Here is a 24494-nt window from a genome sequence, read left to right as displayed (position 1 = left end):
AGGCAGTAGCCATCAAACATCCCAGATGGCGATCACGAGATCCATGCTTGTTGCCCTGCAAGCCCAGCTTGGTGCCATGCAGGCTTAGACTGCTGTGGATACCAGTGCTCAAAGGGAAATGCAGGGTCTCACAGCAGTCCAGCAATATGTCCTCCAACATAGGATTATAGGCGTTGCCCTGGGGGAATGGCAATGGCTCCATGGAGCCCAAATCTGCTATCCTTTCTCCGGATGACAGCATTTCTTCTCCTACCACTAGCACTCTGCCAGAGCTCTGAGCCAGCCAGCCCAGATTGCTGCCACCCATGCTGAGATAGTGCAGTATGAAACCAGGCCCTCTAGGCCTAGAGCTGTTCGTGAGTGTCCTGCAAGGCCATCTGCAGTCTCCCTCACTGAAAGTCAGCAGCCTTCCACCAGCCATGCTGCAGCCACTGGGGTAGCATGGAATATTTTTTCTGTGATGTCTTGTATTTCAAGATTTTGGCCAAGAGAAGGCTGTGATGGTTTATAGCAGAGGGACAGACAAGTGGGCAATTGTGGAGCAATGTTGATGTAGTGATGAGATTTCAGGGGAACCAGAGGCTGAGTAGCCACTCATGGATAGGCCGTCCAGATAGAAGGGGTCCTGGATGCCTCTTCCCTTGCTCCTCTGCTTCCTCCTCCTGCTTCTGCTGAGGTGCCTGCTGAAGGCCTGGTGGCAAGGATGTGCCCTTAGGAGATTGAGGTTGTGGAAGATGTAGCAGACCACCAGGAATTTGGAGACAGTTCTGGCGTGTATTGGAGGGCTTCCCTGAGTAGTCCAGGCAATGGAACTATTGTTTCAAAACGCTGATGGTTTGCTCCACTATGTTACTAGTGGCAGCATGGCTCTTATGGTTGGCACACTACCTAGGCATGTTCAGGTGTCAGAGGGGAGTCATTAGCCAGGTGTAGAGTTGGTAGCCCTCATAACCAAGCAGCCAGCCTCCGGTTCATCACAGTGGCTCAAACATGATGGGAATGGCTGACTAACGGGATAGCGGGCATTCACTGGCATGATATCCTGTGCATGGTCCCACACCAACTGCATGTTAAGGGAGTGATAGCTCTTGCGGTTGCAGTACATCTCCCCATTAATATGTGGCACCCACAGAACCATGAGCGTGCAGTCGCTATCTCCCTGCACCATTGGGAATCCCTCTAGCCTGGCAAAGCCATGTGCTCATTCCTCCTGCTTCTCTCTGGTAAGAGAGAAGACTATGAAACTTCCTCTCCTGGTGTACAGGCCCTTGTTAACCTTCCTGATGCAGTGATGCAAGGCGAACTGTGAAATTTTGATAATGCTGCCTGCTCCCGTCTGGAAGGATCCACTGGTGTAGAAATTGAGGGCCATGGTGATTCACGATTGCACCTTATAGGCCTGGTTATAGGAGGTGGCACAGATCAGTGAGCACCTCCTTGGTGAAACATAGCTGTCTCAGACACTGCTCCCAGCTGTGGAGGTAGGAGAAGTGCACCCTGAAGACCCTTGGTGGGTACGGCCTTCTACTGACAGTCTTCCTCCTCTTCTCTCTATGCACAACTACCCCTCTCTGCTGCCTGTGCTCCATGTCCCTGTCTTTCTGCAGCCCTAGAGGGACTGCAACTATGGCCCCCATTAATGAAAGCAGGCTTTCTGCTGACAGGCCTTCAAATTCCTGTGATCTCCTTGGCAAAGTCCCTTCTCAATCAAACAACTTTTCCAAACTTCTCCAACAAAAGTGAACATCGTACCTTAATTCATTATGCAGTAGCAAAAGAAAGTCAAAAGCACCTCACCTGAAAGTCCCATGGTGAGCCCTTTAAATAGCACTAGTGGAGGTGTGGGCAGGGGTGATGCCCTGTGCAGATGAACACATGTTCAGCTGTGGGTGTTCAAGAAAGGGCATTAACTGGACCTCCGAGGTCCAAAATGGGAGATCAGGTGCCAAATTAACATTAGACGCTGTTTGATGTCACGATCTACCCACTCTGCATGCTTCCAGTGCACACGTGGCACACTCATGCGAGCGTGGCGCACCACATGGGATACTCTAGAAGTGGTTCAGCTGCCATTTTATGAGCTCTGGGTTTTCGTATCGCCAGTACAAGTAGTGCTATGAAGACAAATTTTGTGGCCTATGACTTGCCGTTCTGATCCCAATTCCTCTGGGCAACATTAGGCCTGAATACACTTCTTATAGTTTTCCCTCGATTTAAAATCTCATCACAGCACTGAATCTTCAGTGGATAGAGACCATTGGAATGCAAAAGTCCAGAAGAGTGTGGTGTTTAGCTTCAGCGGGATTTCAGCGTTGAGGTGCAATTGGCCTGAAATTTAAGGCGACCATGAAACTACTGGATTGCCACAAAAACAATACTAGTTCATGAATGTCCATTAGGGAAGAAAACCCGCTGATTCCAGTCCCACAGCAACTTGGTTGCTTCTGAACTGCCCTCTGAAATGGCCGAGCAAGCTACTCAAAAAATTGCTCACACTGTGGCAGCACCTTCAGCACATGGACTGCAGTAGGCCAAGAAAGGCTCACCACTACCTTCTCAAGGGCAATTCTGGATGGGTAATAAATGGGCCTTGGAATGCTGTGAATGAATAAATAATAATAATAAATAATAAAAAAAGAGTTCAAATCACTACTAATCAAGCAGCATGAGCCCTCCAGCGGGGACCAAAGGAAGGTCTCTGGCAGTCAGGTAAGTGGTTCGGATGGCTTTGAGATCCCACTCCTCCAGTCCCTCAAGAAAATGATATTTTTAGAAACTTCCACTTTTGAGTGCCATCTGGCTCTGAATCTGTTTGTTGTCAGATTAACCTGACAGAGAAGCCACAACCTTTAGCTTGGAGACTAGTGTGTAACCAACTGAGCTAAGTCAACACATGTTATTATTGTAATATTGTTATTGTGTGGCTTATTTTTCTTCTATTTTTTCTTCTAGTATTTTGCTTATTTTTTCCTTTGCATGTGACTGCTCCCCCGCAATCTGAGAGGATGTCTGAGCAGGCATTGTTTAGCCTGCATGAGAGGATAGAGACATGTAAGGATCAAGATCCTCCCCTCCCGCTATAGAGCTCTGTGAGCACTGGATGCCTGATGAGCAGCATGGCGCCATCACTGCAGATGCAGCCTTGTGCCCCATGGCGACTTTACTGACTGTCTTAGGAAGGTGACCCTGTCTCTCTGTTTGTGATGCTTCGGTCGTTCTGAGGTCCAACCAGTTCCATGGTCTCCTCCTCCACTGGTGTTAAGACATGAAGGATGGGCAGCCCATTGCCAGTCTTGGCCCGCTCTCTCTGATTGTGCGCTATCTTCTCTTACAAACAGAGGGAAGGAAGCTGTTGACTCCCAGTGACATCAATGCCGATACAAAGAATGCTGGAAGTCCAGCTGCCACTGATGGGGGCACACGCACACCTCCTGCATGTGCCCTCTTTCCAGGGACCTCGCGAGATTGTGCAATGACAGAGGGCCTCCTTTCAGGGCCACCTCACCATGCCACTGTCGGTCAGCATGCATCCCCTGACCTATTGCCCACTTTTGGGGGTTAATTCCTCTCCTACCAATGTACTGTCCTGCTTTGCCAAATGCAAGGCCCAAGAGGATGAAGGCATTCAAAAGTACTCACTTTCGCAGCCGCTTGCAGCATTGAAACCATGTGTGCAGCATGGCCTCTCACTACTGCTGACCTTCTCTGTGATCTGGAGCCAGGCCTGCTTGGCTTGGCTCTCAGGTCTCCTCCTCCCGTCCCTCAGGAACAAGATGTCTCTCGTCTCCCTTGCAGCCTGCAAAAGTAGCTGGGGAGAGGCATCAGGGAAACGTCGAATTGCCCAGGGTCTTCTCTCAGCCATCTCTTCAGTTTCTGCAATCACCTCCTCCTCTCCCAGGCCTTCATAGTGCACAACTCAATGAAGGGCTGGCAGCTTTTTAAAAATCGCATCAGCACCTGCCACGGCGTCACCTGCTGCTGCACTCCCAGCCTCTGGGCCCACCACCAACCCCACAATTGGTTGGGTGTCACGGCTCATTAGGCTTAATTGGCCATCCACCGCTGAATTGCACATGGCTGTCCACTCCTCTCCGCAACATGCTTTGTGCCCGATTCTGGTCCTGATGCCAGGACCGGCGTCTCAAAAATAACATTTGGCCCACTGTCTTAAAGGATATAACAGATGGGATCTGTATATGTTGAGTCACTGGGCATGATTGTACTGCAGCCACGGCAGGGGGGAAGGATAGTGCAGGACGCTGAGGGAGTGAAATTGCTTTCGGTTCCGGTAAATGGCAAAGTTGGCTTGCAGCATCCACAAAGCAATGTGCATGCAGTTCACTGCCAACCTGCACCATGGGGAAGCGTGCAATTCTATCAAACCCTGTGCTCACTCTGCTTGCTTGTCTCTGGCAAGAGAGAATGAAATAAAGTTAGCTCTCTTTGAATAGAGAGTCTCAGTGACCTCCCTTACGCAACAGTGGAGGACATACTGTGAGATGTTGCAAATATCTCCAGCTCCAGACTGGAAGGAGCCAGGCACATGAAAGTTCATCACCAGGGTCACATTCACTGTCACTAGCAATGTAGTTCTCGCCCTGCTCTGAGGTTGCAGTTGTGGTTGCAGCAGGTAGCAGATTTCTGAAGTGCTGATGTCACTCAGACACTGTTCCTCGTTGAGTTTCCAGTAGGAGAGTGGCTTCCTGAACACCCTGGGTGGATACTGCCTTCTGGTGAGAGCCCTTCTCCACCACCAACACCTCTCCCCTCCCCATCCCACCTCCTCTAGCAGCTTATCCTGCTCTGTATGGCCTTTGTTCATTCTCCCAGTCATGATCTATTCCAAGAGGAAGGCCCACTAGCGCACCCATTCCACTGGCTTATATTGAAGCCTTGAAGTTAGCAAAAAGTACTTCAGCAACTGCTTACCACTCCCTGTCGTCTTTTGAAACTTGAAACGACTATAGAAAATACCAAAACCTGTAGAATTGTAGCAACAGCCAGAAGAAATCAACCAGCAACTAATCTTCAAGTCATTTAAATAGCGGTCGAGGAATTCCTTCCTGCTGCTTAATGTATGTTCAGCTGTGTGAGCTTAAGAGAGAGTGTTGGCTGGAGAATGAAGCTCCAAAATGGCACCCACAGGTGTCAAATCAGCCTTGCATGTGGATTGATGTCACGATCAGTCTACTCTGCATACTTCCAGTGCACTTTCACTGTGCGCACGCCAACAGCTGCACCAAAATGTCGCCTGGCATGATTCACATCACAGGAATGTGCAAGTGTGCGCACATGCCTCGGATGCCATTTTGGAGCTCTATGCACCCACAGAAACAAACGCTACTGAGCCTGATTTCTTGCCCTGAACCTCCAAACAACTTCTAACCATAGACAAAGACAACCGTGTAAAAGCTCTCGGATATCAGTATAACATTACTCAAGATAGGGATGAGCGGGTTATCTTATGAGGAAAGGTTGGACATGAGAGGCTGAATCTTAAAAGCCCGCCATCGATCTCAGCTGTGAACTCAAAAAATGGCAGCCCACAAGTGGAAGGGGCAGGTTGTCCATCACAGGCAATGGCATCAGCTGCCTGTGCGCAGGCAGTGGTGCCATTTTTAAAGGGCAACTAGCCCTGCCAGCATATTTAAATTTTTTAAGTTACACTCCCTGAAATTTATCAAATCAATTTCTAACGCCCCTTTCCCATCCCCAATGACAATTACATTAACTATTTGCCCTTACCCCTACAAAAGACTTACCTTTTAAATCTGACCTTCCCCCCCACCGCCAGAATGCACAAAGTTTAAAGTTCACCCCTTCCCACCATTCCCTACACCCATTATGTTTATTTGACCCCATCCCCCCACCCACACTCAAAATCTTAACTCCCCTCCCCCTCCTCACCAGTGTCACGCCGGCTTTCCCTGGACAGGAATTGAAGGTGTGGGAGTGCCAGCCACTGCGTCAAAGATCGTGGCAGACCTGGAAGATTCAAGGTAAGTTTATTTAAATTTATGCATGTCACTAATTTAAATATTTAAATTCAGGTGTCATCACCCAGCGGCGGTGGGGGGGAGGGGGTGTGGTGTGGGGTGGGCCGCCATGAAGCCTCACCATCGCCGGGAGGACCAGGCTGGGCCCTCCTGGTGTTGGCCTCTGTGGCGGAACGCTGCCGGAACCATCTTCCAGCCACCCTACCCTGCCATGGAGCCCGACATCGAGGGCTTGGTGTTTGGAAGGATGAGAGGTGATCTTATTGAAACATATAAGATCCTGAGGGGACTTGACAGGGTGGATGTTGAAAGGATGTTTCCCCTTGTGGGAGAGACTAAAACTAGGGCGCACAGTTTAAAAATATGGGGTCTCCCATTTAGGACAGAGATGAGAATTGTTTTCTCTCAGAGGGTCGTGAGTCTGTGGAACTCTTCCCCAGAGAGCAGTGGAGGCAGTCATTGAATGTTTTTAAGGCAGAGATAGACAGATTCTTGGCAAACAAGAGAGTCAAAGGAGGATAGGCAGGAAAGTGGAGTTGAGTCCCCAAAAAGATCAGCCATGATCTTATAGAATTGCGGAGCAGGCTCGAGAGGCTGAATAGCCTACTCCTGCTTCTAGTTCGTATGTTTGTATGTAAGCCTGATCTAGTGCATTCCAAATGTGGCACTGGCATGGTGGATGGAGATGTATTACACCAGGTCTCCATCACCCATTAGCATTGCATCAGGATTTGAGAATGACTGATACTAAATTAAGATTGGTTGCCTGGCAATACCTATTGTTATTATTTTCATTTCATGCTTCTCATCTCTCATTGATAAAGCTATACAAAAAATTGTGTTATACATTTATCAGATAAACTCAAATTAACTAAACGTGTTCTTATAATCCCAGTATTTTCCATTTATTTGTCAGCCTGGTACATTGCTGTGGTGTGTTCTGCTTTTAGTGTAATGGAATTGGTAAACAATGTTAACGCTGTTCTTCAATTCCCATTGGTGCTTTTCTTTTCATCACTGTCTATTGTCAAGCCAGCTATTGCCTGTGGGACATGTAAACTTCAGCTCCTTTTCTCCAAAATAAATAATTCATCATGGAGGTACATGGGGTCAGTAAGAAGTAAGCAGCTAGGGATCGTAAACAGACTTAAAATCAGATTTCTGCTCATTTTGCCTGTCAGCAGAGTTCACATAAAGTTGTACTGTGTCATTGAGCTGAAACATTTGCAGTACTGTCCCTAATGCAATTACCGTGTATTATAAAACGTAAACTAAATTTAGTAAAACCAGTTATATTTCTGCCCAGTCAATTGGATTTCTGCAGAACTAATGTAAGAAATGGAGCAAACTGGTGATGTAGTAAATAAACAGTCACATGTCCGTACTAGTGCGTTTGAGCCCCAGATGGTCCAGCCTTCTTACCAGAGAGGTTATTCATTCCATTAAACTAATTTCATCTCGTGGATTGGTCCTGCAGTGAATTTGGTTTAATTATTACCCTCTGATTCTCTCAACTTCCCAAATCATAACCCAATTCTATCAGCATGTTGTCCTAAATTTCTTCTGAGACCAGTGGGACTTGCTTGATTAGCAAGTTGTGTAAGTTTTCACAACATACAATGTTGTATTGAAGCAAACACTAAAATACAGTAATAAATCTACTCAGATGTTAGCATTGCTTTCTTCTTGGAGTAATAACCCTGATCTGCAGAGATAAGGAATTCTTTCTTTCTTTTGGGCCTCCTTATCTCGAGAGACAATGGATACGCGCCTGGAGGTGGTCAGTGGTTTGTGAAGCAGCGCCTGGAGTGGCTATAAAGGCCAATTCTGGAGTAACAGGCTCTTCCACAGGTGCTGCAGAGAAATTTGTTTGTTGGGGCTGTTGCACAGTTGGCTCTCCCCTTGCGCCTCTGTCTTTTTTCCTGCCAACTACTAAGTCTCTTCGACTCGCCACAATTTAGCCCTGTCTTTATGGCTGCCCGCCAGCTCTGGCGAATGCTGGCAACTGACTCCCACGACTTGTGATCAATGTCACACGATTTCATGTCGCGTTTGCAGACGTCTTTATAACGGAGACATGGACGGCCGGTGGGTCTGATACCAGTGGCGAGCTCGCTGTACAATGTGTCTTTGGGGATCCTGCCATCTTCCATGCGGCTCACATGGCCAAGCCATCTCAAGCGCCGCTGACTCAGTAGTGTGTATAAGCTGGGGGTGTTGGCCGCTTCAAGGACTTCTGTGTTGGAGATATAGTCCTGCCACCTGATGCCAATTATTCTCCGAAGGCAGCGAAGATGGAATGAATTGAGACGTCGCTCTTGGCTGGCATACGTTGTCCAGGCCTCGCTGCCGTAGAGCAAGGTACTGAGGACACAGGCCTGATACACTCAGACTTTTGTGTTCCGTGTCAGTGCGCCATTTTCCCACACTCTCTTGGCCAGTCTGGACATAGCAGTGGAAGCCTTACCCATGCGCTTGTTGATTTCTGCATCTAGAGACAGGTTACTGGTGATAGTTGAGCCTAGGTAGGTGAACTCTTGAACCACTTCCAGAGCGTGGTCGCCAATATTGATGGATGGAGCATTTCTGACATCCTGCCCCATGATGTTCGTTTTCTTGAGGCTGATGGTTAGGCCAAATTCATTGCAGGCAGACGCAAACCTGTCGATGAGACTCTGCAGGCATTCTTCAGTGTGAGATGTTAAAGCAGCATCGTCAGCAAAGAGGAGTTCTCTGATGAGGACTTTCCGTACTTTGGACTTCGCTCTTAGACGGGCAAGGTTGAACAACCTGCCCCCTGATCTTGTGTGGAGGAAAATTCCTTCTTCAGAGGATTTGAACGCATGTGAAAGCAGCAGGGAGAAGAAAATCCCAAAAAGTGTGGGTGCGAGAACACAGCCCTGTTTCACACCACTCAGGATAGGAAAGGGCTCTGATGAGGAGCCACCATGTTGAATTGTGCCTTTCATATTGTCATGGAATGAGGTGATGATACTTAGTAGCTTTGGTGGACATCCGATCTTTTCTAGTAGTCTGAAGAGACCACGTCTGCTGACGAGGTCAAAGGCTTTGGTGAGATCAATGAAAGCAATGTAGAGGGGCATCTGTTGTTCACGGCATTTCTCCTGTATCTGACGAAGGGAGAACAGCATGTCAATAGTCGATCTCTCTGCACGAAAGCCACACTGTGCCTCAGGGTAGACGCGCTCGGCCAGCTTCTGGAGCCTGTTCAGAGCGACTCGAGCAAAGACTTTCCCCACTATGCTGAGCAGGGAGATTCCACGGTAGTTGTTGCAGTCACCGCGGTCACCTTTGTTTTTATAGAGGGTGATGATGTTGGCATCGCGCATGTCCTGGGGTACTGCTCCCTCGTCCCAGCACAGGCATAGCAGTTCATGTAGTGCTGAGAGTATAGCAGGCTTGGCACTCTTGATTATTTCAGGGGTAATGCTGTCCTTCCCAGGGGCTTTTCCGCTGGCTAGGGAATCAATGGCATCACTGAGTTCCGATTTGGTTGGCTGTATGTCCAGCTCATCCATGACTGGTAGAGGCTGGGCTGCATTGAGGGCAGTCTCAGTGACAGCATTCTCCCTGGAGTACAGTTCTAGGTAGTGCTCAACCCAGCGGTCCATCTGTTTGCGTTGGTCAGTGATTATGTCCCCCGATTTAGATTTGAGGGGGGTGATCTTCTTGATGGTTGGCCCAAGAGCTCTCTTCATGCCATCATACATTCCTCTGATGTTTCCGGTGTCTGAGGCCAGCTGAATATGACTGCATAGGTGTTGCCAGTAGTCGTTTGCGCACCGCCTAGCTGTTCTTTGTGCAGTACTTCTGGCTGCTTTAAGTGCTGCGGATGTTAAATCGCTGGGGGCTTTCTTGTAGTTCAAAAGTGCAATGCGCTTAGCGGCTATGACAGGTTCCAGCTCTTCATTATGAGATTGAAACCAGTCTGCATTTCTCTTCGCACTTTTGCCGTAGGTGGTCAAAGCTGACTCATAGATGGCGTCTCTGATGTGGGCCCACTTGGTCTCAGCATCCCCTGTGGGAGTGTTTTGAAGGGCTGTTACAAGTGAATTTAGAAATTTTTGTAACAGCTGTGGGTGAGAAATTCTGCTCGTGTTGATGCGCGGGTGGCCCTTCTGCTTGGAATGATGCAACTTCTTTGGTCTGAGTCTAACCTTGCTGCACACCAGGGAGTGGTCGGTGTCGCAGTCCGCACTGTGGAAGCTGCGTGTGATTTGAACACTGTTTAAGGCGGCTCGCCTTGTGACAATGAGGTCTAGCTGGTGCCAACGACGTGATCTTGGGTGCCTCCATGAAACCTGGTGACAGGGTTTAGTGTGAAAGAACGAGTTGGTGATGCAGAGGTTATGATAGGTACACAACTCAAGCAGTCTCTGCCCGTTCTCATTCATCCTTCCAACGCCATAGCGCCCAAGGCAGGAGGGCCATGAGTCATGGTCGGCCCCAACGGTGGCATTAAAGTCCCCCAGCAGGAATAGGTGTTCGGTGTTGGGGATGCTGCTAATGATGTTATGGAGTTGTTCATAGAACTGGTCTTTAGCTTCAGGTGCGGAACAGAGTGTTGGAGCATAGATGCTGAGTAGGTGTACTGGACCAGAGGTGGTGAGCAGTCGGATGGACAGTATGCGTTCCGAGCCATTTGAGGGAGGCTCTATCATGCTGAGCAAGGAGTTTCTGATGGCGAAGCCCACTCCATGCTGTCTTGGTTCTTCAGGATCCCTGCCCTGCCAGAAGAAGGTGTAGTCTTGCTCTGCTAGAGAGCCACTCGCGGGGAGGCGAGTCTCCTGAAGTGCTGCAATGTCCACATTGAGTCTACTGAGCTCGTTGTTAATGATGGCGGTCTTCCGAGAATCGTTGATTTGTGTAAGGTCTTCCGACAGGCCAGGACACATAGTTCTGACGTTCCAGCTTGCAAAGCGAAGGGCTGGTACCTTCTTTCCATTTTTCATGTTGTTTGGTGCGGTGTATCAGTCCACCTTTCGGGCAATGACCCTGAGCTCCAAGCACCCATTGAAGCAGGCAGACTGTGGCGGGACAGAACCTTATTGACCGGGGGCTGCCCGGTTTGAGGCGGGCGGTAGCTGTCCAGTGAGGTGCAATGACCTCTCCCACCGACAAAGGCAACCCGTGGCGCCCAGTTTCTACGCCAATTTATCTGGACTTATAACCCGTAACTGCTGCCTTCCGTGTTGTTTCAGTCGCTGTGAGGCAACTATGGAGTGACCTCTCCATGGCGCATGCCTGGGCAAATTTATGGAGGTTGAGAGTTGCCCAGTCGTCAAAACCCCCCTCTCGGCCTTTCTGGTGGGGTCCAAAGGAGTGCAGGACACGACGTTTGGCACCAGTATGGCTGCAGGAACTGCCGGAAACATGCCAAAGGTGACACATGACCGCCTACGGGGTTCCGCTCCGGATTTTCTGTTAGGGTTTACTCCCTTAGCCTTGGTCTCTCCCGAGACGCCCACAAGGCAGTGGGGTTGTTGGGGCCCCTACACAGGTGTAGGATGGTGCCGGTGGGAGGAGGGGATGCAAGGGGGAGGGGTAGAGGGAGGGGGTGGGGGGGGGTGCAGGGGAAGGGGGTGCGGGGTGAAGATGGTGCGGGGGGGGGCGGGCTGGGACGGGGTTGTGAGGGGGTGAGCTGAGAGGGTGGAGCAGGGAAGGGGACGGGGGTGGGGGGGGGTGGAAGGGGGGTAAAGGGGGGGGGAGGGGGGGTGGAATCTGGTGCAGGTAATAAGCCATTTCCTCAGTGCCCACCATCGACGTCCGGAAAGCTCATCCACGTCCTTCGGGAGGTGAAGCATCATTTGGCAGACTTCGAGGTGATTACATTTGCTAAGGGTTTTTTTTTTTGCAGTGGTTTAAATAAAGGCATGCAGCATTGCCGACAGTGCGCTGCAGATGCTCTCCGAGCCATCTCCCGCGGGCGCTTTGAAGTTGCGGCCGCGGGGGCCGTTCGTGGATGTTTTGGGTGTTCGGGGCACCTTTTCACAGGACTTCTCTCGGGTCCCGCAGCTCCTTCTTCACCTCAATGGACTTACCGCATGCCGTGGCTGCAGACACTCTGGACTGTGAAGACAGCAGGATCGGAGATTGAAGTATCGGCAGCTGTGCTCGTCAGTTTCATCCGGATCAATTTCATTGAGAAAACAAAGAGCAGGTGTGGCTGGGGGAGGGCAGTGGGCCCAGGTAACATACACTAAACTAACTGTTAACTTTTAGATAGGGCTAAAATGAACTGATTTAAAGAGCCAGGGGAATTTAAACAGTTTAAGAGGGCAGATTGGGGGAGAAAACGTTAGGGATGGGAGCAGATGGTCATGGATAGAGTTGAACAGCAAGGGAGCTTCCTAGGGAGCTTCCAGCCCAGGAGCCATCTTGAAGTATGAAGGAATTAGGAACCAAAAATTCTTAGTCTTTCTGGTGCACTCCTGCCATAACTCTGGCAGAAGTGAGGCAGAGGTACTGAAAAATAGGCTAGGCCCCGGATGACATCCCAGCCTGTGCTGAATTCTCACTGAACCTTGTTCAATGGCACTGCTGATGGTGAGGACAGGGACCTGAGATCTTGGTCTTGAAGAAAGTTCAGGCATTTTCTGAGGTCAGTATGCCCAGTAATAAGAGGCCTACATGCCTTTTTCATGGAAGAAGTGGGCCTTATCTGCATCATGGCCTGGCAAACGGGTAAACATTTTTGGAGGACTTACAAATAACATTCTTTCTTAGGAGAACAGTGTAGGGGTGGGGTGGGGTGATTTTGGAGGGGAGCAGCTCTAGGAACATTCAAAGTTCAATGAATTTTCTGACCCAAGTTAAAGGTATATGTAGCTAGGTAATAATATATGGAAGCTACATATATTAATACACAGGGCAGACAGAAAGAACATGTGTACACATTGCATTTGTTTCAGCTGAACAAAATAATTGACAGCCATTCGCTGGTTCATTCCTCAGGGCAATGCCTTGACCAATTAGAGCCAAGCCGCCTCGTTTAAATTTCAAACAAAGCTTGGCAGTTAACTGTCAGTCACTGTAAACTTGTGCATTCTCCATGGCAATGCCCCTACCAATCAGAGTTCACTTGCTAACCAATCAGCACTCTCTTCTCATGCAGTACAAGTTGTTGTTTTCCCTTACTTTGGTTATTCTTGCGTATCGTCCTGATGAGTGCAAGACAAAAAGCTTCGACAACATGTCTCTATTTTCAGCAATTCTCAAACATTAATTAGATTAATGACTAGTACATCTGTTTTTGATGGTGTTGATTGGGAAAACAATGTTGACTTGGACACTGCTAAAACTCTCTACTCTTCCTTCTACGATGCTACGAGCTAGTTAATATTCACTTGAACCCCAGGAAGTGGGCCTTGTTATAACATCTTATCTAAAGGAGTGTACCTGTTCAGTACTCCACTTCAGTAGCACACTAGAATTTGTGCTGGTACCCTGGAGAAGATGTTTCATCCATAACCCTCTGGCTCAGAGGCAAGAGGGCTATCAACTGCACCAAGGTGACAAACTATAAACACTTCATTCTACTCTTGTTCCCCCTATTCTCTCTTTTCCATTTATTCTTTCAATGTCACCTGACATTGTATTTGCATTGAATTTTTATTTTTTAACCTTTAATTTTACTTCTTTCTACCTAATCTAATCACATCATTGGTAGTCTTTATTTTTCTAAAAACTAGTTTTCAGACCCTGTGCTTACCTTTACAATTTTTAAAGTGATACTGACTTTAAAAGAGTGGGTTTTGATTGGATAAAGCATGCACTTCTGTCACTTGTATAGCCAAGCAAAAGATGGAAGAATAAAGACTGAACTTGTCATATCACAGGCATAACCAAATCAATATCTGATGTAGTTTCACATGCATGGATGGCAAGTAAACTTGGCAGCAGCCTATAAAGGAAGCATGTGCCTGTACAAAAACAACCATCCAAGATGCATTATAAATTAAACTTTGATTCTGAAACTGAAATTCTTTTAAGTGCACATTTTGTAAGAATCTACAAACAATCCTGGACTATACATAGTGCAGTATCTTCCACATTAATTGCCATTTGTGAGAAGCTCCTTCTGAATGCTCATTTAGCTAGCAGCTGCTTAATTTTGAAAGCCTGTCCTATGGTTCTACATTCCTGAATCATTTCAAAATGGTTGCAAGTTTCTATCTTTTCCATTTCTTCACTATTTAAAAACAATGCAAGGCATGTCACTGAAGAAAATAATCTTGGTTCTCTTACTTCAGTGAATTTAAATAAAAAAATCTTTGTTGCTCTTTGCTGATTTCCTTATGATTGTTGCTTTAGATACGTGATGCCCAAAATAAAAAGCAATATTCTAGCAAGGTCACACTAATATATTATGCAAAGTTAGTATTGCATACTTTGCTCATACTCTTTGTGCCTCATAATGCCACCTGACATTGCATTCGCATTGAATTAAATGCCATTTTCAGTCATTAGCTTGACTACACAGCCTCTCTGGTAATCCTTTTCAGGTCATGGGGGGAATTAAAATGTACTCTTATTCCCTTTAATCTACAAAGACAATTTAATTTTAATTTCCCAATCTCTCCTCAGAATTTCCCTTTCTTTCCTAATTTGCATGTTAGTAATCCTCATCTGTGTTTAACATGCAACTTTATCTCTGACAGGCTACTTATATTGTTGAAAAATCTCACAATTACTGGAGTTACAATGAGATATAGCCATGGTGGATGATTACCAATTACCACATTTCGCTGGAAATAATTTTATAAAATCACGTCTCCACTGGTGTTGCTTTAGAGTCATAGAGTTATACAGCACAGAAACAGGCCTTTCGGCCCATCTTGTCTGTGCCATCAAGCACCTATCTATTCTAATCCCATTTCCCAGCACTTGGCCGGTAGCCTTGTATGCTATGACGTTTCAAGTGTTTATCTAAATATTTCTTAAATGTTGTGAGGGTTCCTGCCTCTACCATCCCTTCAGGCAGTGTGTTCCAGATTCCAACCACCATCTGGGTGAAAATTGTTTTTCTCAAATCCCCTCTAAACCAGCTGTCCCTTACCTTGAACTTATGCCCCCTGGTTATTGACCCCTCCTCTAGGAATCACAGAATCACAGAATAATACAGTGCAGAAGAGGCCCTTCGGCCCATCAAGTCTGCGCCGATGCATTAAAGACACCTGATCTGTCTAAGGAAAAAGGTTTCTTCCTATCTATCCTATCAATGCCCTTCATAATTTTATATACCTCAATCAGGTCTCCCCTCAGCCTTCTCTGCTCTAAGGAAAACAACCTTGGCCTATCCAGCCTCTCTTCATTGCTGAAATGCTCCAGCCCAGGCAACATCCTGGTGCATTTCCTCTGCACCCTCTCCAGTGCTATCTTTTGGGCCTCCTTATCTCGAGAGACAATGGATACGCGCCTGGAGGTGGTCAGTGGTTTGTGAAGCAGCGCCTGGAGTGGCTATAAAGGCCAATTCTGGAGTAACAGGCTCTTCCACAGGTGCTGCAGAGAAATTTGTTTGTTGGGGCTGTTGGACAGTTGGCTCTCCCCTTGCGCCTCTGTCTTTTTTCCTGCCAACTACTAAGTCTCTTCGACTCGCCACAATTTAGCCCTGTCTTTATGGCTGCCCGCCAGCTCTGGCGAATGCTGGCAACTGACTCCCACGACTTGTGATCAATGTCACACGATTTCATGTCGCGTTTGCAGACGTCTTTATAACGGAGACATGGACGGCCGGTGGGTCTGATACCAGTGGCGAGCTCGCCACTGGTATCAGTGCTATCACATCCTTCCTATAGTGTGGCAACCATAACTGTACACAGTACTCCAGCTGTGGCCTAACTAACATTTTTTACAGCTCCATTATAACCTCCCTGCTCTTACATTCTATGCTTTGGCTAATAAAGGCAAGTATCCCATATGCCTTCCTAACCACCTTAGCTACCTGTGCTGCTGCCTTCAGTGATCTATGGACAAGTACAAGATCCCGCTGACCCTCTGTACTTCCTAGTGTCCTACCATCCATTGTATATTCCCTTGCCTTGTTAGTCTTCCCAAAATGCATCACCTCACACTTCTCAGGATTAAATTCCATTTGCCACTGCTTTGCCCATCTTACCAGCCTATCTATATCGTCCTGTAGTCTAAGGCTTTCCTCCTCACTATTTACGACACCACCAATTTTCGTGTCATCTGCGAACTTACTGATCATACCTCCTATATTCATGTCTAAATCATTAATGTACACTACAAACAGCAAGGGTCCCAGCACCGATCCCTGTGGCACGCCACTGGTCACAGGCTTCCACTTGCAAAAACAACCCTCGACCATCACCCTCTGCCTCCTGCCACTAAGCCAATTTTGGATCCAATTTGCCAAATTGCCCTGGATCCCATGGACTCTTACCTTCTTAACCAATCTCCCATGCGGGACCTTATCAAAAGCCTTTTAGTCCCAGAAATAAGGTTAGTATTCATTTTAATGGTAGCTTTCTTGACAGCATTGCCTTGCTGCAGAGTATATGTCCCACTTCCAATATTTGTAAGTTTCAAAAAAAAAATTTTCTATCAGCTAGTTTCTATATTTGGTGACTCTTTAATTTAAATTCCCTTGAGGGCCTTAACAATGTTGTATGCTGGGGATGCACAGGCATCCATTGCATCCAGCATTGGTTGGGCGTAAATGGAGAAATTTATGTTATATGGCCTATTTTCCTGATTTGCATGGCAGCATAATACACCTGCCCCCACCTCTGGTTGGGCATTATGGCAAAAGAAAGTGGGTGGACTTCTCACACAACTTTTAAGTCCAGAAGAAATGCAGAGAAATAAACTGAACCATGAATGACAGTAAGATTTCAGGGCTGGGATTTTCCAATTGTTCTTGTTTCAGGTACTATCCCGACGAAGTGGCAAATTTGCCTGACATGCAGATGCGCTCTTGATCCTGGCAAAATTTCTGGCTCTCGGCCTGTTGACATGCAAAATGGACAGAAAATTGTGTGGACTCCATTACAAGCATGCAAGCCTCTTGCCCGATTTGCAGTATGCCCTTCATCCAGCTGATTTACGTCCAAACATAAAAGAGGAAAATCTACTTTCAAAGGCCAGAGGTGAAAGGACACTGTTATGGACCAATACCCATAACAATGTGTCCATTATCACTATGTCTTAAATGTTCCATCACTATTATAATGTAGTCCTTTTTCAGTTTGCTGCTACATCTCATGTGGTGAATTGATTCAGATGCTATATTTAAAATGAATCTTGTATTATCTGAATAGATTTGTTTCCTTACAGTTTCCATTCATTCCCAAACAATTAAAACTGAACATCTACAGCATTTTCATTTGTTTGTGCAAAAAAACTCTGTGTTAGCCTGCTCATATTTACCCCGTTGTTGTTCAGGTCCTTGCTTACCATGAGTTGTACTCAAATTGATTCTGACAGTTTACCATTAAGATTCAGCTCTTCTTCCATGTACACCGTCTAATCTTCCACAATAGCTCCATTAACTTAAAGCTGATCTATGCTAGAAGCAATCACATTTACCTCAACAGTTATTAGCATAGCTGTTAGGGGACACTGCCTACTTTGCCAGGAAACTTGGCCCTAAAATAATAAATATTTACTAGTAGTTTTCTGTGAGTATAACAGTGATATTACATTGCTCAGTCATTTCAGAAGAGCAATCAAGATGTGTTGTTTTCAATTGAAAATATTCTTACTAAATATTGTGAGGATGTCAAAAGCAGACTCACCTTACTTTCTCCTTCAATTACAGTTATAGGCACTGGGGTGGAGGGCCACTTGCTCTTGGGAGGTAATGGCCTATCACAGTTCCATAACACTATAATCTTAAAAAAAAGTATATTCATTTCAATTTAAAAACATATTTCTTTTGTAGGTGCATGACCTGAAGACCAGAGAGAAATGGAGGAAATTTTTCCTTAAAATATATTTTTTCAACTAATAGCTCTTTTACTGCTTCTCTTCCTCATATAGACAGCTCAATTCATCTTGCATGTTAATATAAACAGACAGTGCCTTTCAAAATTGTAGATGCCATAATAGATTAAGGAAAACTTATTAAATGCTTAATATTAACACTCATTTTCATTTCAAAGAAACATTTTTCTTAGATTAGAGCAAAATAAACAATGTTAAATTGTTCAGAATTTTCAGCTCCTCCAATGGTTCACTTGGTAAATAAACTGGGAGTGAACCACACAGAACAGAAAGGTTCCAGTTCATCCCCATCTCTTGCGAGTTGATCTTAGTCATAGTTCCATGCAGGATGTTATAACTGGCCTCACTGTACGTGGGCCAGGGAGGTTAAAACAATTAACCAGGCTTCCCATTTCTGACTGCAACCAAATAACTCTCACTGGAAAGCACACTTGTGTGGACATTGGGTGTGGCTGGGTCAGGCTGAAATGTCCCCCGTAATTGATACCCTGCCAACGTTCATTGCATAGTCTAAGCATGGACACTTGAGTGAGGTTCTGGAAACCAAACTTCCTTCATGAACTTTACCTCCACATGAATCAGCATTGTACACGTCAAGTTAGAAAACCTGCAAAATCTGACTAACAGCTTTAAAAATGCAGACAACTCAAAACAGCTCTGAATCTAGGCTTATGATGTGTGTAAAGAAATTGCACTGAAAGTACAGTAGGATAAAGGCTTGTAACTTCATCTCTAACATTCCTTCAAAGAACAAAAGAACAAAGAACAAAGAAAATTACAGCACAGGAACAGGCCCTTCGGCCCTCCAAGCCTGCGCCGATCCAGATCCTCCATCTAAATATGACGCCTATTTTCTAAGGGTCTGTATCTCTTTACTTCCTGCCCATTCATGTATCTGTCCAGATACATCTTAAAAGATGCTATCGTGCCCGCGTCTACCACCTCCGCTGGCAACGCGTTCCAGGCACCCACCACCCTCTGCGTAAAGAACTTTCCACGCATATCCCCCCTAAACTTTTCCCCTTTCACTTTGAACTCGTGACCCCTAGTAATTGAATCCCCCACTCTGGGAAAAAGCTTCTTGCTATCCACCCTGTCTATACCTCTCATGATTTTGTACACCTCAATCAGGTCCCCCCTCAACCTCCGTCTTTCTAATGAAAATAATCCTAATCTACTCAACCTCTCTTCATAGCTCGTGCCCTCCATACCAGGCAACATCCTGGTGAACATCCTCTGCACCCTCTACAAAGCATCCACATCCTTTTGGTAATGTGGCGACCAGAACTGCACGCAGTATTCCAAATGTGGCCGAACCAAAGTCCTATACAACTGTAACATGACCTGCCAACTCTTGTACTCAATACCCCGTCCGATGAAGGAAAGCATGCCGTATGCCTTCTTGACCACTCTATTGACCTGCGTTGCCACCTTCAGGGAACAATGGACCTGAACACCCAAATCTCTCTGTACATCAATTTTCCCCAGGACTTTTCCATTTACTGTATAGTTCACTCTTGAATTGGATCTTCCAAAATGCATCACCTCGCATTTGCCCTGATTGAACTCCATCTGCCATTTCTCTGCCCAACTCTCCAGTCTATCTATATTCTGCTGTATTCTCTGACAGTCCCCTTCACTATCTGCTACTCCACCAATCTTAGTGTTGTCTGCAAACTTGCTAATCAGACCACCTATACCTTCCTCCAAATCATTTATGTATATCACAAACAACAGTGGTCCCAGCACGGATCCCTGTGGAACACCACTGGTCACACGTCTCCATTTTGAGAAACTCCCTTCCACTGCTACTCTGTCTCCTGTTGCCCAGCCAGTTCTTTATCCATCTAGCTAGTACACCCTGGACCCCATGCGACTTCACTTTCTCCATCAGCCTACCATGGGGAACCTTATCAAACGCCTTACTGAAGTCCATGTATATGACATCTACAGCCTTCCCTCATCAATCAACGTTGTCACTTCCTCAAAGAATTCTATTAAGTTGGTAAGACATGACCTTCCCTGCACAAAACCATGTTGCCTATCACTGATAAGCCCATTTTCTTCCAAATGGGAATAGATCCTATCCCTCAGTAACTTCTCCAGCAGCTTCCCTACCACTGACGTCAGGCTCACCGGTCTATAATTACCTGGATTATCCCTGCTACCCTTCTTTAACAAGGGGACAACATTAGCAATTCTCCAGTCCTCCGGGACCTCACCCGTGTTTAAGGATGCTGCAAAGATATCTGTTAAGGCCCCAGCTATGTTGCAGAAAAATTCATAGTAGATGGAAGCCAGAAAAGGCATAGAAATGTTGAAGGCATGAGTGATGGGAATTTCCTCAGCGTTCTCCTGATTAGCTGTCATTGCATCCGCAGAAGATTGACAAAAACCATAATATATCAAAGCTGCAGTAACTAATTGAGAGAACGGTGAGGAAATTCTGGGTGATGAATTATATTCTTTGGTGTCTGGACAGATATCACCTACAGAGTTTTCATTTTCATACTTCATTTGGTACATTTTCCAGCATTTTTTGATTCTGCGATGGTCGTAGTCAGGATATCATTGGCCTCATGTGCTTGTGCCAGCTCTTTAAAAGAGCTATCCAATTAGTACCACCCCCCATTTCTTTCCACATAGCCCTGCTTGTTAATCTGTTCATTGTGTATCAATTGTTTGATTATATGCAGGTGGAGGAAGTTAATTGGAGTCTTACTTGAGCACTTATAAGCAGACACTTCCTGAAACTGGTGAAGGGTTTTGAGTGAGGAACTATATGTTTGGAATCCTTTCACTTTGTACAATAAATGTGAAACTGAGTAAAGATAGGCTCCAGCATCCTCCTCCCATAACAAGCTTTCTGGAGTTTAACACTGCAAACTTTTCCCTTTTCTGTGTTCTGTGCCTTATTGAGGTGAAGTTATTTGTCAGGCATCATATACCCTCCAAATACTTTCAAAATTTTTTCCTGTCTGAAAATATATCCAATATTTGGAGTGAAAAATAGCTGTTAAAGGGAGAGAATATGGTAGTAATTCATCCTTACTCGTCCCCTGGGAAACTGATGGCATTAGATCACCTGCTCGTTTCATACACCATCCCAATTTTACTTTCAATTGACTTTATTGTAAAACAGGTGGTTGATCCAGTCCCGCCAGTTTCCCACCAAGTTTTCCACCAGGTTAGATATAAAATCGCCACTTTTGTGTGTCTGTATGTGTGGGGGGAGAGGGCACTTCAAACATAAGATACTCTCAGAACTGTTTTAATAATGGAAAATTAAACAATTCTGAAGCAAGAATTATCATTTTTTTCCTGTTCATTTTCAACCCCATGGAGACTTCTATTAGGTCTTTTTTTGCAACAGAGCACACTATTAACATAACCCTGATGTTATAGATACATCCTTAGTTGCATAGGGATTCCTGTAAATCAGCATGTATGCCAGCCCAAGATTTTGACATAGCCGTAAATGATATGAGCTGGTTCTTTGCTGCAAAGAAATAATTTGAAATGCTGTGCTGACATGGAGTTAAGAATTGACAGTAAAATTTAGGTAAAAATGTTTTCACTATGTTGATAGGGGGATCTTTCTGTTAGGAATTACTGTAATTTCCCTTTCCTGACTAGTCATGCACCATCCTTCTCCTTTAAATCCTTGAACCACTGAAAAATGTCAATAAATCTTGAAGGACAGGACAGGACAGGTAGTTCCACTTCTCATTTTCAGTTATCCATATATTTACAATTTATGAAATTCAAGAGTCAGATTGATACTGTAATTTCTGTAATCCTGAAAGTATGGTCTTCTACCACTTGTCTTAGCTGCGCTACACCTTTTCATAACACTTATAAAGATAAATGTGTACTGACTCACATTTGCATATATTAATTTATCTTCATGTAGACTCCATTTTTGTCCATTTCCATTCTCATAAACACTGTCTGGTTACGCTAGAGATACTAGAACCAAATAATCCTTCACAAAATTTACAATAGTTCTTCCTGATACACTGCTTGCATGGTCATTTATTGATGTACGAATATGCTTCACCACAGAGTAATATAATGTAAATTCTTCATATTATAGGAAACGAAGGAGAAGGGCCTTGCTGGAAGCCAGATTCTTATCTGGAAGAAGGAAATAAAAAATGAAGAGAACACCCAAAGATGCTTTTAGACACCTAGTGGACAGTGCAGAGGGGTAATACCTGAAGCCTTTGAGCAGGCCATTTACTTGCATCCTTGGTCAGGAAATGATGTAGCATAACTTAAAATAATGGAGAACATAATTTAAAGATGCAGCACAAAAAATGCATATCATTATTTTTTAATTATATATTTTAATGATGGCATGTTGGTTAGTCCCTCACATGGGGGGGCAGACAAGAAAGTGGAGTTGAGACCGCAAACACATCAGCCATGATCGTATCGAATGCAGAGCAGGTTCGAAGGGCCAAATAGCCTACTCCTGCTCCTAAGTCCTATGTTTCTATGGTATGGGTATTGAACCACTTGGTCCTAAGTTTGATTCCTAGTCTATGCTGAGCTTGCTGATTGCAACTAAGGGATTGATGGAAATATTATGGCTGTTCTAAGTCTCTGGGTTAGGAAGAAAACAAAGAAATCATCCATGATTTCTGCCTGTAATTGTTATCTCGTGGCCTCCTTTTGGAATGTGCACAAAGTCCAACTCAGAGGCAAGAGTTTTACCACTGAGCAAAGCTGACACTTCATCCAGATGTCTTTCCATTTCTACTTTTCTGAACAATATAATGGCCCAGATTTTGTGGTGGAATAAGGATGAGGCTATCAGCGTCACCATTATTAGGAAGTAAATTGGACAGTAACTTCCAGTATCTGCAAATACACAATTAAACATGGAAATCAGGAAGTTGATAGGTTAAGTGAGTGGACAAAGACCTGGCAAATGGAGTATCACGTGGGAAAGTGAGAAATTGTCCACTTTGGCAGGAAGAATAAAAAAGAAGCATATTATCTAAATGGTGAGAGATTGCAGAGCTCTGAGATGCAGAGTGTCTGCATCTGGGTGTCCTAGTGCATGAATCGCAAAAGGTTAGCATGCAGGTACATAATTAGGAAAGCTGATAGAATATTATCGTTTATCACAAGGGGAATTGAATATAAAAGTAGGGAGGTTATGCTTCAGCTATACAGGGCATTGGTGAGACCACATCTGGAGGACAGTGTACAGTACTGGTCTCCTTATTTAAGGAAAGATGTAAATGCATTGGAGGCAGTACAGAGGAGGTTTACAAGACTAATACCTGGAATGGGCAGGCTATCTTAGGAACAATCGGACAGGCTAGGCTTGTATCTGCAGGAATTTAGAAGAGTAAGAGGGCAACTTGATTGAAACATATAGGATCCTCAGGGGTCTTGACAAGGTAGATATTTCCCCTGTGGGAGTATCTCAAACTAGGGGTCACTGTTTAAAAATAAGGGGCAGCCCTTTAAGACAGAGATGAGGAAGAATTTTTTCTCTCAGAGGGTCGTGAGTCTTTGGAATTCTTTTCCTCAAAAGGCAGTGGAAGCAGAGTCTTTGAATATTTTTAAGGCAGAGGTAGATAGATTCTTGATAAGCAAGGGGGTGGAAGGTTATCGGGGGTAGGTGGAAATGTGGTGTAATTAGTTCAGCCATGAACTTATTGAATGGCGGAGCAGGCTAGAGGGGTCGAGTGGCCTACTCCTGCTCCTAATTCGTATGTTCTTAAGTTGCAGTCCGATTTGCCCTGCTTCTCCACAAGCTTCATTCCACCAATAACCTGCTGAGAGATTCGGCATTAGACTACATTAAGGGTGTAGTTCCACATTAAATACGCCAGAAAAAGTTAAAGCTTGTCCATTCAGGTGTAAGTGAGTCTTCACTGCCAAACAACCTATCTGGGGAAGCGGTGGCGTAGTGGTATTATCATTGGACTAGTAACCCAGAGACCCAGGGTATTGATCTGGAGATCCGAAGAAGGGTCACTGACCCGAAATGTTAACTCTGCTTCTCTTTCCACAGATGCTGCCAGACCTGCTGAGTGAATCCAGCATTTCTTGTTTTTGTTGTTATTGATCTGGAGACATGGGTTCGAATCCCACCATTGCAGAAGATGGAATTTGAATTTAATTAATAAATCTGGAATTAAAAGCTAGTCTAATGATGTCCATGAAACCATTGTCGATTGTTGTAAAAACCCATCAGGTTCACTAATGTCCTTGAGGGAAGGAAATCTGCTGTCCTTACATGGTCTGGCCTACATGTGACTCCAGGCCCACAGCAATGTGGTTAACTCTTACAGGCCCTCTGAAATGGCCTAGCAAGCCACTCAGTTGTACCTAACCGCTACAAAGTCAATAAAAAGGAATGAAACCGGATGGATCACCTGGCACCGACCTAGGCACCGGAAATGACAACGGCAAACCCAGTCCTGTCGACCCTGCAAAGTCCTCCTTACTAACATCTGGGGGCTTGTGCCAAAGTTGGGACAGCTGTCC

The 24494-nt window shown here is 45.5% G+C and overlaps 1 protein-coding gene across 2 annotated transcripts in view; it reads right to left on the bottom strand.

Annotated features, from left to right (window-relative positions):
* LOC137357734 (exostosin-1-like) overlaps nt 1–24494 on the bottom strand; it is an 813195-nt gene that overhangs the window by 127339 nt on the left and 661362 nt on the right. For both annotated transcript variants that reach the window (XM_068024074.1, XM_068024075.1), the window contains exon 8: nt 17777–17872. In XM_068024074.1, the coding sequence (XP_067880175.1) occupies nt 17777–17872 (96 nt within the window). The remainder of the gene's footprint in view (nt 1–17776; nt 17873–24494) is intronic.

This window comes from Heterodontus francisci, chromosome 3 (genome assembly GCF_036365525.1).
Source record: "Heterodontus francisci isolate sHetFra1 chromosome 3, sHetFra1.hap1, whole genome shotgun sequence".
Lineage (NCBI taxonomy): Eukaryota > Metazoa > Chordata > Chondrichthyes > Heterodontiformes > Heterodontidae > Heterodontus > Heterodontus francisci.
This window is presented reverse-complemented; position numbering and strand designations above follow the sequence as displayed.